This window comes from Artemia sp. Qi Xiang Cuo, chromosome 15, assembly GCF_049724085.1.
Source record: "Artemia sp. Qi Xiang Cuo chromosome 15, ASM4972408v1, whole genome shotgun sequence".
NCBI lineage: Eukaryota > Metazoa > Arthropoda > Branchiopoda > Anostraca > Artemiidae > Artemia > Artemia sp. Qi Xiang Cuo.
The window spans coordinates 12,963,847-12,982,910 of record NC_142808.1 but is presented as its reverse complement, the minus strand read 5'-3'; the positions used below and the strand labels follow the sequence as shown (position 1 = coordinate 12,982,910).

The window sequence follows — 19,064 nt, the reverse complement described above, 5'->3', positions numbered from 1 at the left end:
CCGTATTTTGGTGTATTTTGCCTTATTGCCACTATTAGGTTATCTAGCAATAGAAGGGTAGCAAACTAACCCATTGAGAACTGACCTCTTAAGCCAAATCTGGTAGTCAGATAGTTCAAAGAGTCTAGCTGACTGACATTTTCGACATTTCAACGACAGGAAAAGTAAAAACTCGTTAATTTTCTTTGGCACAAACTAAATATCTAGCTATTTGAATGCCTAACAAAGAGTACATACCGGAAAGAAACCATTAAATAGTTTTAAATTTTAAATGTTATGTATGTAAGAAGAGTTTTTCTCAGTTGAATAATTTTACAAGCAAAACGCCCTATTTTACCCAATTTTCGATATTAGGGTATTTGACAATAATGGGTTAGCAAACTAATCCATTAAGAACTCACTTCGCTAAAGCTCTTCAAGCTGAAGGCAAACGAGGCAGCAGATTGTAGTAGATTTTGCACATGACCTCGATCCGATTCAAATGCATCAGCCACATCCCAAATGGATTCACCCTGCCAAAGTGCGTGGAGCATGAGTGCCAAATAGAAACGTTTCAAAATGAAATGATTCACCTGAAAGAGTGACGATATAAAAAAGAATGACGTCAAAAAGAGTGACGATATCGTCAAAAAAAATGACGTCAAAAAGAGTACCTGTTTTAATTGACCAAAAAGATTGGAGGGCAACTAGACCCCTTACCTCGCCCCTTTTTTTCCAAAAGTCCTCCGATAAAAATTTTGAGATAGAAATTTTGTTCAACATAGTTGAAAGATCCCATAACTATACCTTTAGGGATAAACATGACCCTTTCGACATTGACCCTTTCGATATTTTAAACTGTAAGAACCACTGTACAAGCTAAGCCCAAGGCTGTATTAAAAAAATATTATTTTTATACAGGCATTTACAAAGTTTAGCCTATAAATAGGTCATTGGAGTTTTAATTATAGTCATCTAACCTTCAAATTAAATTAATATTATATTAATTTAAGATATTATTATGTAGTTTTGTGAGGACAGGAAAAAGATTATTTTGCCCCTCTCCCTCACCACAAAATACAGATTCCCTCCCCCAAAAAATAAATAAATGGTACACCTGAAAGAGTGACGATATAAAAAAGAAATTCATTCAAATTTACTTTTCCTTAAAACATAATTTCAGTCTTAGAATCAGATATTAATATTAATGTCACTTAATATTATAGTTACTCGGTATTATTATTTATAGCCAGGTGAAGAGTCTGCCAGACAAAAGGCATTAAAAACCAACCGTCATGTATGGTAAAAAACTCACCTCAGGTTCTTATTGTATAATATCCCGTGACTGTTCTCATAATAGTGATTGGCTTGGAGTTACGGACCCTTACCGATTTTATATAGTGAAATAATTTTTATAATATTGTTGCATTACGATAAAATTACAATTATATTAATTTATGATATTACTATGTAATATTTTGCGAGGTCAGGAGAAAAATTATTTTGCCCTTCTCCCTCAACACAAAATACGAATTCCCCCCTCCCCCCCAAAAAAAAGTTTCATATGAAAGTTTCAACTTGATGCTTTTGTGGTAAGAAAAACAGGCAGATTTACAGAAACTACTTATAAATTCATTACCATTTTAATAAAACCTGCAGATCATAGGAATCATAGGCAGCGCAATCGCGCTGCCTAAGTAAAGAACGATGTTGGCACAATGTATTATTAGTTTTTTGGGGTTTGACCGGGGCACTTCGTATCGAAGGAGTTGTCGTAGAAACTTCGAAAACGGCTAATGTGATTGAAAATTGGAGTGGCTAGTGCCGTTTTTAATAGTCGAAAGTGATTGGAAGGCAACTAACACCCCTTCCACGCCTACCAATTCCCCTAACAAAACCAATCAGAAGTTTGATAGAGCTTTTTTCTTTAGCACAGCAGGATGTCCAAATAGAAATTATGTTTTGAATGCGGACACTCCCCCGCAGCCTTCTAGGGAAGGGTTGTAAGTTGTGCCCTCTGTGTATATCAAATCTTTATAGAAAGCTTTGCCGGAGAAACTTGAAAAGAGGCTCATTCGACTTGAAATTCAAAAGGCTAGCGCCATTTTTAAAGGTCGAAAGTGATTGGAGGGCAATTAACCCCGCTCTCACACCCACCTTTTCCCCAAATACATCGAATCAAAATTTTGAGATAGCCATTTTGTTCAACGTAGTTGAAAATTCTGAAAATTAGGTCTTAGAGGATGACAACCCCCCCCCCTCCCTACAGTCCTCAGGGCAAGGGTTATAAGTTAAGCCCTGGGGGCATATAGGGTTTTCATAGAAAGCGTTGTCAAAAGGGGCTCATTAGATTGGAAATTGAAATGGCTAGTGCCTTTTTTAATAGTCGAGAGTGATTGGATGGCAACTAACGCCCACGATTTACCCAAACACATCCAATCAAAATTTTGAGATAGACCTTTTGTTCAACGTACTTGAAAGTTTTGGAAATTAGGCCTTTGAGGATGATAACCGCCCTCAGGGCAAGGGCTATAAGTTATATCTTGGGGGCATATAAGGTTTTTATTGAAAACTTTGTCGTAGAAACTTGAAAAGGGACGCATTTGATTGAAAATTCAAAGAGCTAGTGCCTTTTTTAATAGTCGAAAGTGATTGGAGGGCAACTAACCCCCCTCTCACGCCCACCATTTTCCCAAACACATACATTCAAAATTTTTTGATAGCCATTTTGTTCAACTTAGTTTAAAGTTCTTGAAATTATGTCTTTAAGGATGACAACCCCCCCCCCCCACAACCCTCAAGGAAGGATTGTAAGTTATGCCTCGGGGGCATATAAGGTTTTTTTATAGAAAACGTTGTCGTAGAAACTTCGAAAACGGCTAATGTGATTGAAAATTGGAGTGGCTAGTGCCGTTTTTAATAGTCGAAAGTGATTGGAAGGCAACTAACACCCCATCTACGCCTACTGATTACCCACCCACAGCCACACCAAATTTCTATATAGCTATTTTGTTTTGCGTTGTTGATTACCAAATAGAAATTACGTTTTTGGTGAGGACACTCCCCCGCACACATCAGGGTACGGGTTGTAAGCTGTGCCCTGGGGGCATATAAAATTTTTATAGAAAACGTTGTCGTAGAAACTTCAAAAAAGGCTCATTCGATTGGAAATTCAAAGGGCTAGTGCCCTTTTTAATAGTCGAAAGTGACTGGAGGGCAATTAACCGCGCTCTCACACCCACCTTTTCCCCAAACACACCCAATCAAAATTTTGAGATAGCCATTTTGTTCAACGTAGTTGAAAGTTCTGAAAATAAAGTCTTAGAGGATGACAACCCCCCCCTCCCTACAGTCCTCAGGGCAAGGGTTTTAAGTTAAGCCCTGTGGGCAAATAAGGTTTTCATAGAAAGCGTTGTCAAAAGGGGCTCATTAGATTGGAAATTGAAATGGCTAGAGCCTTTTTTAATAGTCGAGAGTGATTGGATGGCAACTATTGCCCACGATTTACCTAAACACATCCAATCAAAATTTTGAGATAGCCATTTTGTTCAACGTAGTTGAAAGTTCTGGAAACTAGGTCTTCGATGATGACACCCTCCTCAGAGCCCCCAGGTCAAGGGTTATAAGTTATACACGGGGGATACATGCGGCTTTTATTGAAAGCTTTGTCGTAGAAACTTGAAGAACGGCGCATTTGATTGGAAATTCAAAGGGCTAGTGCCCTTTTTAATGGTCGAAAGTGGTTGGAGGGCAACTAACCCCCCTCTCACGCCCACCTTTTCCCCAAACACATACAATCAAAATTTTTAGATAGCCATTTTGTTCAACATAGTTGAAAGTTTTTGGCATTAGGTCTTTAAGGATGACAACCCCCCCCCCCCACAACACTCAGGGAAGTTTTGTAAGTTATGCCTCGGGGGCATATAAGGTTTTTTATAGATAACGTTGTCGTAGAAACTTCGAAAACGGCTAATTTGATTGAAAATTGGAGTGGCTAGTGCCGTTTTTAATAGTCGAAAGTGATTGGAACGCCACTACCACCCCTTCTGCGCCTACCATTTCCCCAAACACATCCAATCAAAATTTTGAGATAGCCATTTTGTTCAGCGTAGTTGATTTCCACATAGAAATTCTTTTTTTGAGGAGGGCAACTCCCTCACAGCCCTCAGGGCAAGGGTTGTAAGTTATGCCCTGTGGGTATATAAAATTTTTATAGAAAGCGTTGTCATAGACACTTGAAAAAGGGCTCATTCGATTGGAATTTCAACGGGCTAGTGCCCTTTTAATAGTCGGAAGTGACTGGAGGTCAACTAGACCCCCTCTCACACCCATCTTTTCCCCAAACACACCCAATCAAAATTTTGAGATAGCCATTTTGTTCAAAGTAGTTGAAAGTTCTGAAATTTAGGTCTTTGAGGATGACAACCCCCCACCGCCCTCAGGGCAAGGGTTATAAGTTAAGCCCTGGGGGCATATAGGGTTTTCATAGAAAGCGTTGTCAAAAAGGGCTCATTTGATTGGAAATTCAAAGGACTAGTGCCTTTTTTAATAGTCGAAAGCGGTTGGAGGGGAACTAACTCCCCGCTCCCACCCACCTTTTCACAAAACACATTCAATCAAAATTTTGAGAGCCATTTTGTTCAACGTAGTTGAAAGTTTTGGAAATTAGGTCTTTAAGGATGACAACCCCTGCCCCCCCACAACCCTCAGGGAAGGATTGTAAGTTATGCCTCGGGGGCATATAAGGTTTTTATAGAAAACGTTGTTGTAGAAACTTCAAAAAGGGCTCATTCCATTGGAAATTGAATCGGCTAGTGGCTTTTTTAATAGTCAAAAGTAAATGGAGGGCAATTAAGCCCCACTCACGCCCACCATTTTCCAAAACACATACAATCAAAATTTTGAGACAGCCATTTTTTTAACGTAGTTGAAAGTTCTGGAAATTGTGGCTTTGAGGATGACAACCCCCACAGCCCTCAAGGTAAGGGTTGTAAGTTATGCCCTGGGGGCATATGAGGTTCTTATAGAAAGCATAGTCATAAAACTTCAAAAAGGGCTCATTTGATTGAAAATTGAAAGGGCTAGTACCCTTTTTAATGGTTGAAAGTGATTGGAGGGCAACTTACCCCCCTCTCACGCCCACCATTTCCCAAAACACTTCCAATCAAATTTTGAGATATTCATTTTGATCAACGTAGTTAAAAGTTCTGGAAATTAGGTGTTTCAGGATGACAGCCCCCTTAGAGGCCTCAGGGCAAGAGTTGTAATTTATGCCCTGGGGATATAATGTTTTTATAGAAAGTGTTGTCGTAGAATCTTCAACAAGGGCTCATTTGATTGGAAATTGAAAGAGCTAGTAACCTTTTTAATAGTCGAAAGTGAACGGAGAGTAACTAACCCCCCTCTTACGCCCACCATTTCCCCAAATCCATTCAATTAAAATTTTTAGATATCCATTTTGTTCAACGTAGTTGAAAATTCTGGAACTTATGGTTTTGAGGATGACAAACCCTCATGGCAAGGGTTGTAAGTTATGTCCTGAGGGCTATAAGGTTTTAATAGAAAGCATTTTCGTAGAGACTTCAAAAAGGGCTCATTTGATTGGAAACTGAAATGGCTAGTGCCCGTTTTAATATCCGAAAGTGATTGGAGGGCAACTAACCACCCTCTTAAGCCCACCATTTCCCCAAACACATCCAATCAAAATTTTGAGATATCCATTTTGTTCAAAGTAGTTGAAAATTCTGGAAATTAGGCCTTCCTAATAAAAATGAAACCAAAAATGAACTTATAAGTTACAAAAAATAAAACTAATATTCAACTCAAACTCAAAACGAACAGAGACCACTAAATAATTGAACGAGGAAGTTGTCTGTCAATAAAAATGAAACCAATAATGAACTTATAAGTTACAAAAATAAAACTAATATTCAACTCAAACTCAAAACGAACAGAAATTACTAAATAATTGAACGAGGAAGTTGTCTGTCTTGTACCACAATTATAATCTTTTTTATAACAGTTATTGCAGGAGTTAAACAGTTAAAACATTATAAGAGATAAAACAGTTACAAGAAACGGATATTAGACTTAATAATAATAAAAAAAAAAACAAGAATGAACTTAGAATGTACCCAAAATAAAATTGATATTCTAATCACAATCAAAACGAACGGAAATTACTAGGTATATGAAGTGGGAAATTTTCCCCCTTGCACTCCAATCATAGCACAGCGTTTATACGCGCTTTACTGAAGGCAATATATATAATTTAATATATGTATATATATACATATATATATATATATATATATATATATATATATATATATATATATATATATATATATATATATATATATATATATATTATATATATTATATATATATATATTTAAATATATATATATATATATATATATATATATATATATATATATATATATATATATATATATATATATATATATATATATATATATATATATATATATATATATATATATATATATATATATATATATATATATATATATATATATATATATATATATATATATATATATATATATATATATATATATATATATATATATATATATATATATATATATATATATATATATATATATATATATATATATATATATATATATATATATATATATATATATATATAAATGTATATTATATATTTATATATTTTGCAATATATACATATATTTTAAGAGATTTCCAAAATGCACTTTTTGTCAAAAAAAAAATCAATGCCGTATACAGAGTAAATTGGTTACCTGGCTGCAGCTCATCCCCCACACCCAAAAGAAGGCATCCAGAGTGACGGGTATTATTGTATTTCACACCCCCCCCCAATCCCTTCACTCAAAGGTCCAATTTTAGTCATAAAATAAAATGGCTACAAAAATGCATCTAAATAAAAATTACTTAAAATATATATTGCTTTCAGTAAAGCGCGTATAAACGTTGCGCTATGATTGGAGTGCAAGGGGAAAAATTTCCCACTTCATATATCTAGTTAATATGAGTAGGGTTCTAAAGTCCAAGCTTTCTAAAACAACGCTTTTTTTTTATAAAAAGCATTGTTGTAGAAACTTCAAAAAGGGCTCACTCGATTGGACATTGAAAGGGCTAGTACCTTTTCTAATAGTCGAAAATAAGTCAAAATCCCTCGATTGGGCAGAATCAGTCGTCTCTGGTCAGGTTTCAAAAGTTGCTAGTTCTAGTGCCCATTTAAAGAGCCAAAAGCAATCAGAGGCAACAAACCCCTAATTTGTACCTTTTTTACCCAAGAAACTCATTACAACTAAAAGAGCGTCGCGTCAACATTTCAACATTCAGTGAAAGGGGCTCATTGGACTGGCAGTCAAACGCTCTAGTGCTCTTTTTAAGAGTCAAAGTGATCAGAGGGCAGCTACCCCTCCCCCTACACACAAGTCGTATTGTCTCGAAGTGCGTCGATTGGAAATTGAAAGGGCTAGTACCCTTTCTAATAGTCAAAAATGATTCAAAAGCCCTCGATTGTGCAGAATCAGTCGTCTCTGGTCAGGTTTCAAAAGTTGCTAGTTCTAGTGCCCCTCTTAAGAGCCAAAAGCAATCAGAGTCAACAAACCCCTAATTTGTACCTTTTTTACCCAAGAAACTCATTACAAAAGAGCGTCGCGTCAACATTTCAACATTCAGTAAAAGGGGCTCATTGGATTGGTAATCAGACGCTCTAGTGCTCTTTTTAAGAGTCAAAGTGATCAGAGTGCAGCTACCCCCTCCCCCCTACACACAAGTCGTATTGTCTCGAAATGAGTCTAATAGAAATTTTGAGACATCCATTCTATTTAAATTAGTCCAAATATCATATAACAAGGTTTTTGGGGTTGAAACAAACCCCAAAGATTAGGGGCAAGGGTTGTAATTTATGCCCAGGGGGTAGGCTATTTAAGATTTTTATGGAAGGGCTGTTTGACTTCAGAAGAGACTCAGTCTTTCTCCCTGAAAAAGACTATGTCAATATAAAACAAACAGAAATTAATCAAAAAAACTTTTGTCGTATTATCCCGAAATGCGTCTAATACAAAATTGTGAGACAAACATTCTATTCAAAATAGTCTAAATATCATATAACAAAGCTTTTGGGGTTGAAACAAACCCCAGAGATTAGGTGCAAGGGTTGTAAGTTATGCCAAGGGGGTAGTTAAGGTTTTTATGGAAGGGATGGTTGTTTAACTTCAGAAGAGGCGCAGTTTTTCTCCCTGAAAAAGAATATGTCAATATAAAACGAACATAAATTATTCAAAAAAAACTTTTTGAACAAAAAAAGTTTTACAAAAAAACTAAAAATACACAACTCTATTAAACCAAAAATGAACATAAATAGAATCAAATAATCTACCAAGCATACAACTACCACAAATCAGTATCAATTAATAAATGAAACCCAAAACGAACAAAAATTAAGATAAGTCAAACTCAAAAAGAGCAGAAATTAATCTGAGTAGGGTTCTAAACCCTATGCTTTCTAAAAGCCAGAATATAATGTGTACTTTACTGAAAAAATTCAAATGAATTTACTGACAAAAATGTACATTGTCAGTTTAATATGCTTATATTCTACATATGCTTATACTTATTCCCTAAAGTATGAATTCATTTTTTATTTCTTAAAGTTATAAAGTGAAAACATTTAAAAAAATTTTTTTCGGTGAATATGGCATGTGGTTGCTGCCCCTGTAGTATTATTACTATTTTTTATTTATTTTTTCTTTTCATTTCTCCCTTTTTTTCTTTCTTTCTTATTATAGTTAATTTAAATGACGTTATATATATGTATTTTTTTTTTTACCTGTTTCACCCCACGTCAACCGTTTGGTTTTGGGTGAATCATATTAATTTTTGTATTTAAATTTTTGCTAAAGTTAATTAAATATATCACTATCCCTATCAAGTAATCAGCATTTCAAGTGGCTTTCTTTTTCAGGGACGACCAATTACGGTAGACGGAAATATGTTTTCAATACACTGACTTTGTCGAAAAAAAAACAAAACAAAACAGGACATAACTTATAAGTCTACTACTGACAGGAATTACAGTGGGACCCAATAGGGCTCGGCCCTTCCCTAAATTCTGAACTTTCTTGAATTTTTATGCACTTTACGATCAAATTATTTTATATTAATTAATTATTTTATATCAATTATTTTAATCAAATTATTTATGCACTAATTTTTTTACTTTGACATTTTTAAAAGTTTGTTGAAATTCTACAAGCAGGCTAAACACATATTTTAGAGTGCTGGATTTGATCAAAACTATGCCTCTACAAACTCCTCTACTAGTTTTTAATAAAAAGTAACAAGAAATAATAGAGTAACAAAGTAGACTAAAAGTAGAGTAAAAAGAGTAACAAAGTAACAAGAAATAATAGTAATTACTTAATTACTTACTTAAACTATAAGAAGAAATCATTGAGAAACTTTAAAAAAATCTAGTGCAATGACCTGTTTATTAAAGTTAAATAGTTTTTGCTTCAAAAAAAAGGTGAAAAATAAGATTATATTTAATACTACATTATGAAAAATTATTTTAAATTAAAAAACAATTTTTAAGATCAAACTGTATTGTTTAATTTTAGATAGTCAGATAGATAGACATGTCCTTTAAACTTAAATCATTCTTGCTTCAATGGACGGTAGAAAAAGAAGATTATATTTAATTTCACATTAAAAAGAATTATTTAAAATTTAAAAGAACAATTTTTAAGATAAGATTGTATTGTTTAATTGTAGATAGTCAAAACAATCACAGGCAAATTCGATCATGCGAAAAAAACTAGAAGAAGAAATTCAAGGAGAAGATTCTTTGCTGGTCTTCATTTTAACGCAATAGCCATCTGGCTTACTGAATTTTGCCGAATCTGGCTTCCTGAATTTTGCTGATTATGGGATCCTGAATTTAATTTGTGTGTTTGACCATAGAAAATACCCTGTAGTACATATAGACAGGGCTTGGATAATTTGGCCTGTTATATTAAACATCAAACAGCCAAAAATTTGATTCGTAATTTTTGTTTTTGCATTAATCTTATTTTTAAAGAATCTCCTTGCGATTGTATTAAGTAAAGGGTCAATTAAGCCCTTTGACGCTAAAACTTTAAAAAAATAGAGAAAAAAAAACTGACTTGACTAGTTTAGCTTTTGAAAGACTGAACTATTGGTACAAAAAAAGTATAAAGAATACGGTATTTGACTTTGCAGTCCCTACTGGCAGTGCTGATCTCCGTTTCATGGCCCTTCACCCAGGAAGTGCAATGGGGATTATAATCATAGACCTAAATAAAAATACCTTTGGCTTTAATCCGGAGTTAAGTTTGATTAAAACGATTTCAGATATTCCAAGAGACTTGGCAACACAGCACTCCTCCGGAGTAAGACGATTAAACTGAAAGAGAATGAAAAAAGATTATACAACAGGATCTTTAATTATGGCTTCATTATAGTCTTTTCAATGATTCGTCAACAATATCAATAGTGTTAATTGACAAGCAATCAACACTATTGTCACTGATATCAATGACATGATCGGTCAAGACTACAGTTCTAAATTTGCTAACACTGAAAAGATGTTCATGATTGCCGTGCTAGAAAAGATAGCGGCATTAGTAAACCGTAATGAGATTCTAGAATGCCGCAATGACGATCTAGAGCAGGAAAGAAGGCCGAATTATATCCAAATCCATAGACTGTCTCAGACAGGTAGAGAAACATTGACCAATAGCGTCATAGAGATCTGAAGTATAAGATGGGAATCTGGATGCATGTTACTGATATCATGTCAACCCAGCGCTTCGTACTCGAGTTACTTCAGCAGATAATATTCTCCCGGAAATTCTTGTCACTTTTCATTCCTCCGATTGTGCAAAACGCGTGTTCGCGAATAAGAGAAAACCAACATGATCAAAAATATTTGTATCTGAGAACTTAACGCCAAAGCGTAAACAACTGCTAAATATAGCACACGATGAGTTTAGAAACAGGAATGTGTGGAATGATGGCGGCCGCGTACAAGCTAAATTGGAAAACAGCTCAGCCATCTCGATAATCAGGTCATTGAATGACCTGATCAGTGATCATTAATCGACTATGGTGACATTTTTGAATCAATGTTAGTTTTTTTTTTGTTCCTTGGGATTCTCGGTTTTGCTTCCTCAATCTTTTTTATTCTCAATTTTCTTGTTTGTTTCATTTTTTCGTTGTTGTTTATTAAATTTTTTCTTCTATATTATGTTTTTATCATCCTTCTAATTTCATTTTTTTGTGATTTTTATATTTGTCAAAATTTGCCAATTGTTGGTCCCTCAATTGTTCAAGTTATCCGAATGCCATTGTTGTGGGGATACCGAGGTGCGTGGTGAGCAGCATGTGATGGATCACGGATAATAAATTTTGAATTTGTTTGAGTATAATTCGGGTGACATCTCCTCCTTGCGTGAGTGACTACCTCAAATCTAAAATAACCCAACTGAGGTTCTTAATACAATTAAAAGTTCAGCAGGCCTGTCTAACAATTTACCATAAGATACTCATTCTTCATTTGTTAGTAAGTATATATCAGATTTAGCTCGGGTATCTAGACGAGGTGGTAACTTCTCTGTGCTTCAGCTTAATGCTCAGGGTGTTTGTTCTTCATCTGATGAGTTGAAACAAATAGCATGCAGTGGACACTCACCACTCAACTGAGCACGCATGTGAAAATCTTGGGAATTGTTCTATATTGATACAAGAGGTAGTGCTTATTCTTGGTTTCTTGTATATTTACAAGGTAGAGTCACCTCGGTTGATCCATTCTTTTGTAACCCTTCCGAAATAGAGTTTGGCGTTCCATAGGGATCTGTTATTGGGCCAATACTCTTTTTTAATTTACTTTAATAATCTTGTTGATGCAGTTGAAAAGATCAAAACCTACGATTTTCTGTCGCCTTCGTCAACTAGCATCAAGCAATAACTGTGACAAGAGTTCATCTTTTCCGGATGTAAACATGACAGCCCTTTTTGAAAGTTATCCAGGGGATTGATGTAAATTACCTTGCTTTAGATATTCGAAAGTCATGCTTTTTTATCTTATCAAGAGTCTCAAATGCCTGTCCTGACTTAAATGAAATACATGTATCAAGAGGTTCTCTAAGTAGACCTAAGGATCGTTAAGTTCGATTTCTAGGCATCTTAATTGATGAAAATCTTACATGACCTTATCAAGGTCATGTAAGATGATCATATTGACCTGATCAAGATAAAAGTATCCAGGAACCTTTGAATCCTTAGAAAACTAAAACACAAATTTCAAGGGTCATTCTTAAAATCCTTTTCTACTGCCTAGTCCAGTCTCACGATGTCCTGTTATCTAGATGTCAAATTTTCCCTCATCACTGAAACCACTTTGAAAGCTTTATGGTACAGCACGGACTATTATTTGGGAAACCAACCGTGCTTCATTTAAACCCTAGATTGATCTGAAGTCTCTTAATTTTCCATCATGTGCTTCTTTCACTTTTTTACAAATGTACGGCCATATTCATGTTGCCCTGTGTAATAATATATCTTTTATTTTGGATCAATCGTCTTATCCAGGAGGGTCACGAGGGGGGGGGGAGGGGGGGCATGGAGGGATCGTTTTTGGCATTCGGCAAAAATTTTGCAAAATTGCCCGAAATTTAGCAGAATTCTTGATTTCTGCAGAAAATTCGACATAAATCAGGTAGCGATTCGGTAAAATTTAAGAAGATCGCCACCCCTCCCCCCAATGTAATGAGTCTCGGGACGCCCCTGGTCTTATCATCCTCACTTCCATCAAATTTACACTGATACTCCATCATTGCGGTCTGTCTTCATTCCCCTGATAGCCAGTAATGCGATTTGGAACAGCTTTCAGAGTCCTCATGAAGCTTTCAATCGTATTGTATCTTCAAAAAGAATGTCAGTTTACTGTTAATAATTAATTTATATTTTTTTTCGGGTGGATTTTCTGAAGTCGATACTAGAGTTTCTAGACTGCGTTTGGATGTTTCTTAGCAAACATCTCAGCTTTATTGATTGTTTGATTCGTAACCACGTACCACTTCTTTTCCTAGCTTTTGATTTTGGGTGATTTTTGAGGAGGGAGATTAAATTTCTATTATTAGTATAATTCTTTTAGTCTTTGCTCCTCTTCAGGCCATAAAGTCATTCTACCAGGCCATAGAGCCATACTGAAATACTGTATCAATGCAAATGAGTTCGACATTTCTTACCAGGGGATCTGGAAAAATGCTAAGTCTTTCAGAAATTCATCTGACCCTCTCTTGCACATATTTTTACGGGCTAGTATACTGTAACGTATATTTTCTCAAAGGTCTTGATGGCTTATCCTTTTTGATTTTTAATAGTCTACTAAATTGAAAACAAGTTAGAAGAGTTTCAACTATTAAAAAAACAAACAAAAAATCAGAATATTGAAACGTAAATTTCCACAAAATGAAATGATCTTACTGAATCCAAAAAGATGAGGCTAACACCCCGGAGTACCCCTCCCCCTTCAAGCTTCAGCAATGATACTCTTCCATTGGCTATAATCTGGTTATCTTGCTTTTAAATCCTAACTTTTAAAGAGTATTTCCCTCAGCATAAAAGCGTTTAGAGAAAACGTATAATATGAGTAATCTTATCCTTAAATCATGGAACTAGAAAGTCTAATTTTGAAAAGCCTTGTTTTATTATACCATTTGAAACTAACCGCAATGAGGAGGGGGGAGTAGTAAACATATTTTTGAGGTGCCCTTATGATTAGTAGGCAGAAAAAGGGGGCCTATAAGTCAGTGGCCATTTTTCCCACTGTCTCCACTGAGGAAGAGTATTTTACGGAGTACACTACCACATCGAATGGAGTGAAGCTAGTATTAATTGCTATCATCATAGTCAGGGGGTCAACAAACAAAGCACTGGCCACGACACAAGAAAAGATCCCTCGAGAAACAATCCAAGATGGCAGACAGAAGTTCTCTGGCTTGCACAAATTCTGAGGATCAAGTGTCACTTGCCGCTGATGACTCCCCACTTGTGGGTGACTCTACCCTCTCTTTCCGCTGATGGTCCCCCTCAAATACAGCTACATTTGCTGCACTATTGAAGCCCCACCCCAAAAAAAAAAAAAATGAAATCCCTTCCTGAAGTGTAAGCTTGCAACGTTTTAATTAATTAGTGACTTGAATCAAGAGCTTTTCGTCATTGGCCTGTTAGAAGGAATGATGGTCGCTTCCCAAGAAAACCAATAGAACACATTCCGTTTAAAATAGCCTTACCAACTTTTCTATGCGTTAATAAAATTCGCCACATATTTTTTTGTAGATTTTAAAAGTTTACAAGCTTAGCTTGCTCAAATATTGAGCAACTGTATTCAGTAACAAAATTAATCCACGTGATTAGTTTCAGCATTAAGCTGGAATATGAAAAATTAAGTGTCATAGAGGGGCTAAATCATGAATCTTTTAGATAAGGATATTATAGAGGGGCTAAATCATGGAATTCCTTAGATAAGGATATCATAGAGGGGCCAAATCATGGAATTCCTTAGAGAAGGATATAAAAAATAGTGATTTAAAAGAATTTAAAAAGCTGTTGAAAATTGGATTTTTTTTCTAAATATGATTTTAATAATTAATTTAATAGGATGCATATTTGATACGTTAAAATGGTATTAAATCAGAAAATTTAGTGTTTTATTTTGATTGATGTGTGTTAAGGAAGGAGTTGAGTGTTAGTTAGCGGTAGCAGGGTACATGATGATATGATTGTGTTTTGTTTTTTAAACCCCTTCTGAGGTTGATGTTAATTATTTTTCTTTTTTTTCTTTTTGTGGATTTGTTTGGTTATCCCCCCTCTACATAATGCTGTGGCATTTGGTAGGAATGTGTTTATGTTAAGTGTTTTTGTTAATAATTGATATTCAATAAATAAATAAAAAATAAAGCCACCTACATCATGGATATATAAATAAATTGATACCAGACAGGGAGGGGACAACCCAAAAGGAGTTTCTCGCAGAACTTACACGAACTATTGAGAAAATCATAAAAACTCCGTAATTTCAGTCGAGAGTCAGAAAAATTATTCTGCAAGTAAATACTTCTTCAGGACACAGGACCACTAATTTAAACAGTAATAATACTAGCTATACAGGAAAAAGGGAGTGGAGTAACACAAAAAAAAGAAAAAAGAAAAGAACAAAGCACAAATTTAACAATAACACTAACTATATAGGCGGATGAGGTGATGTTAAGGGCCTAGCACAAAGGAACAATCGTCATACGTCATCATACATCTAAATTCGTCATCGTCATACATCATACGTCATATTGAGGATTGTGTGAAGACCAGGATGAAACAAGATAGATCAGTAACAATAACTCGAGAGACTCGAGCTGTTTATAAAATTAAGCAGCTTACCATTTTTAAATATTGAGCAGACGAGATTTTAAAGGGGCCATCATTAACTTGTTCATAAGGAGTGGACAAGTACATCAAATGCAACCTTGAAACAAGAACAAGTCCACTCTGAGCCTTTCGCAAATCTTGATACACTGCTACTACTTTGTCCAAGTCCACAGAGCCTTCAAAAAATGGAATACATAGACGTACAAGAAAAACTTGTTATCTACAATACTTGTTAGTACAATATATATATATATATATATATATATATATATATATATATATATATATATATATATATATATATATATATATATATATATATATATATATATATATATTTTATATATATATATATATATATATAGGCTTCTATAAACCCAACCAGAGTCAACCCAGGTCAACCAATTATTGAGCCAAGATATTATAGGCAGTATATAAGCAGAAGGCAAAAATTTATTTATTTTTAAATGCCAAATGTAGTAGATATAAATCTGTGATTGAAGTTTGAATGCCGTAGTACCCCTTATTAAGCCATCAGGGTGTGGCGTGAGGAGATTCCAGGTTACAGATGACAAAACTCTCTTCTCTCAACACGAATTTCTATCTCTCTATATGCAACCGATATACATTATTACACTCGAAGGGAGATGAAAGAAGTTATACCTGAATATTAGTTAATTTCCGAAATTTATTTGTTTCCGGTTTAAACATATTATTTTTTGACTTATGCATGTAGAAAGCACAGGTGCCACATTCTGATGAATAACGACTGTGGCTGAGAAACGGTACTTTAACGATCCAAGATATTAGAAACAGGGTCGTATTCAACGGGGGGGGGGGAGTTATCCGATTTGAAATAAAAATGTCTGACTCGTACAAAAGTAACAAAAATGCATGTAAACAAATTCTTGTTGCAATTTGTGAACTTTTTATAGCCCTCTCCCTCCCCCCGAACAAAAATATCCCCTCCCACAAAAATCCTGCAAACGGCCCTGATTAGAAGTATCAGGAATGATTTACATTTGACGACGTCAAAAGAAATGAAGAAACATGCATGCAGATGGTTTTAGGATATCGACTTTATTGCAAATTTTCAATATAAACAATGTGAAGCAGGGTCGTATTCAGGGGGGGGAGTTATCCGATTTGAAATAAAAATTTCTGACTCGTACAAAAGTAACAAAAATGCTTGTAAACAAATTCTTGTTGCAATTTGTGAACTTTTTATAGCCCTCTCCCTCCCCCCGAACAAAAATATCCCCTCCCACAAAAATCCTGCAAACGGCCCTTATTAGAAGTATCAGGAATGATTTACATCTGACGACGTCAAAAGAAATGAAGAAACATGCATGCAGATGGTTTCAGGATATCGACTTTATTGCAAATTTTTAAAATAAACAATGTGTGGAGTAATAAACATTGAAAGTTTTCAAAAATTGTATCCCTTCTTGGATATTTTTAGAATTAAGTCCTGAATCCTGGATAATATTAATTTACCAATTTCAATCCAATCAAACAGCATAGAAGGGCACCGAGTTTGTTAGGTCTAAACTTGCAGCTCAATTTTCCTTAATAGTGAAAAGTCTTGAAATTGAAATTGGGACCATTAATTAATCAATTAGCAATAGAATGAATCCTTTCTCATTTTCCCCCTTCTACTAAAAATAGCTCAATGCTGTCGCTAAACATACGCTGAAATTGCTTTTTAAAAGGCACAAACACCTCCTTCATAATAAAGATATAATAAACAACACTTCAAACTAACAAAATAAACAACACTTCATTAACCTACTTACTGAGAGGATGACAAACTCAGGATGTAAGGTTCTACATGCTCAGGATGATGTCAATGTCTTAACTGTATGAACCCCAGTCAGTTGCGCTGAAACTTTGTCAACTACTTTGATTGGGAATGATACCAACCTATTACTCCTGTACCATGCCAAGCTTGATGCATGTGGTATCTTTATACAGACATACCCGCATGAAAATAACCGAAGAGTGTACGACATAAAAAGAATCAAGAACAAACTAGGAACGGAAGCAGCAGAAAATCTACACAATGTCTGGCTGCAAAACAACATGTAGATTTCACGGCGTAGGAAAACCAGCACTGGTTTCATTGTCACTTAAAGATATGATTTTTAAGGATGCTTCCAAGACCTTCATGCCACCAACATTCAGCCACCAGAAGATCGCCGAAGCTGGAGAGAAAGTTCGCTCCGCATATACAAAGGAAAAAGCAATGAGAATACCCTGAAGGGTGTCCAGGTGCGAGCATTTACAATGCGGGTTGCAAGTGCAAATGCTTTCGTTCAGGCAGAGCGGCTTTCACCGACTTTGGCTGCCGTAAAGTACCACTTTTACTGGCACTATTTGCAAATAATGAAATGGCAGGACACGCCCGATTCCAATTCGAGTGGGGCTGGCACCTCTCTTCGAAAAGGAATATATATCTTTCCATTATGACAGATGCTTCACCAGAACCGGAAAATCTGCTCGAGATGGTGCGGTGCCAGTACACCAGCCAGTGCGATTCTCTCAGATGCAGCTGTCGTCAGAACGGCTTGCACTGAAGCTTTGCCTGCGGGGAGCGTAGAGCTAACGCTGCAGCAAGACAGGATGGGGACGATAACAAAGACGAACAGGAAGAAGAATTAGCTTTAGGTTGTGCTTTAAAATCAAAATGTATTTTTTGATTAATTTAGCTGAGATCTAAACGTTCCTTTTTATAACTGATTGAAGTTTTGATATCGATTAAAGAAGTGGATTTCAAGATGTTATACTTAGCAGCCCCTCATATTACAGGCTCATTAGAGGTGGAAACATGGTAAACAGTAAAATAACTGTTTTTTTATCTCATATTTGGCAATCAAGTACTTTATTTGATATAAAATGAGCCTTTAGCTGCAGGAATCCGTCAAATACTGATCTGCATACTTTAACCCCCCATTCCAGGAAGGGGAAAATTGATGCTAGGGTGTGGAAAACTGGATTTCTCACGTCGGATTCTTCATGCTTGATAGGAAACGACTATTTAAACTCCAGAATATTTATAGACACAAAAATCAATCCCCCCACCTCATTTTCCTTCTTTCAAGGGCAATTTTGGGACACTTGCACAAGGGGGATTCGTGTGATTTTTTCTGTTTAATTAAGCTGATTTTTCTGAATATTTTGGTGTAAAAAAAATTGTTAGAATTTCCCCGAGGTCAAACCGTATATTTCCTCCACTATTAACGCTTTCACCTAACGTTACATTAACGATGTTCATTTAGAAGGCACAAACACCGTCTTCAAGATAAAGTTACCTTAAAAAAAATATGCGCATTAATATTTTCTGTATTATTATATGATAAAATACTAAATGAAAAATTCGTCTGTACTCCCCAAATCTATGCTTTGACGTGTGTAGCCTCGTAAATTACAATTGCAACTCTTTTTTTTTCTCATTTTCCCCAAATCTTTTCTTCAACTACCAAACATGGCTTACCGCTTTGGCCTAACGTTACTCTTTTAGAAGACACAAAAGCCTCCTGCATAACAAAGATACCTTGCAAAAAAAAACAAATTCATAGTTTCTGTATTTTATACAACAATTTACTAAGTTA

General features: G+C 35.2%; 1 protein-coding gene across 1 annotated transcript in view; it reads right to left on the bottom strand.

Annotated features, from left to right (window-relative positions):
- Nucleotides 1-19,064, bottom strand: part of LOC148943344 (helicase POLQ-like) — a 137,341-nt gene that overhangs the window by 26,678 nt on the left and 91,599 nt on the right. Inside the window, exons 11-13 of the mRNA XM_089101888.1 lie at nt 15,466-15,629; nt 10,334-10,429; nt 402-572 (exon numbers count right to left, since the gene is read on the bottom strand). Coding sequence (XP_088958014.1) covers nt 402-572; nt 10,334-10,429; nt 15,466-15,629 — 431 coding nt within the window. The remainder of the gene's footprint in view (nt 1-401; nt 573-10,333; nt 10,430-15,465; nt 15,630-19,064) is intronic.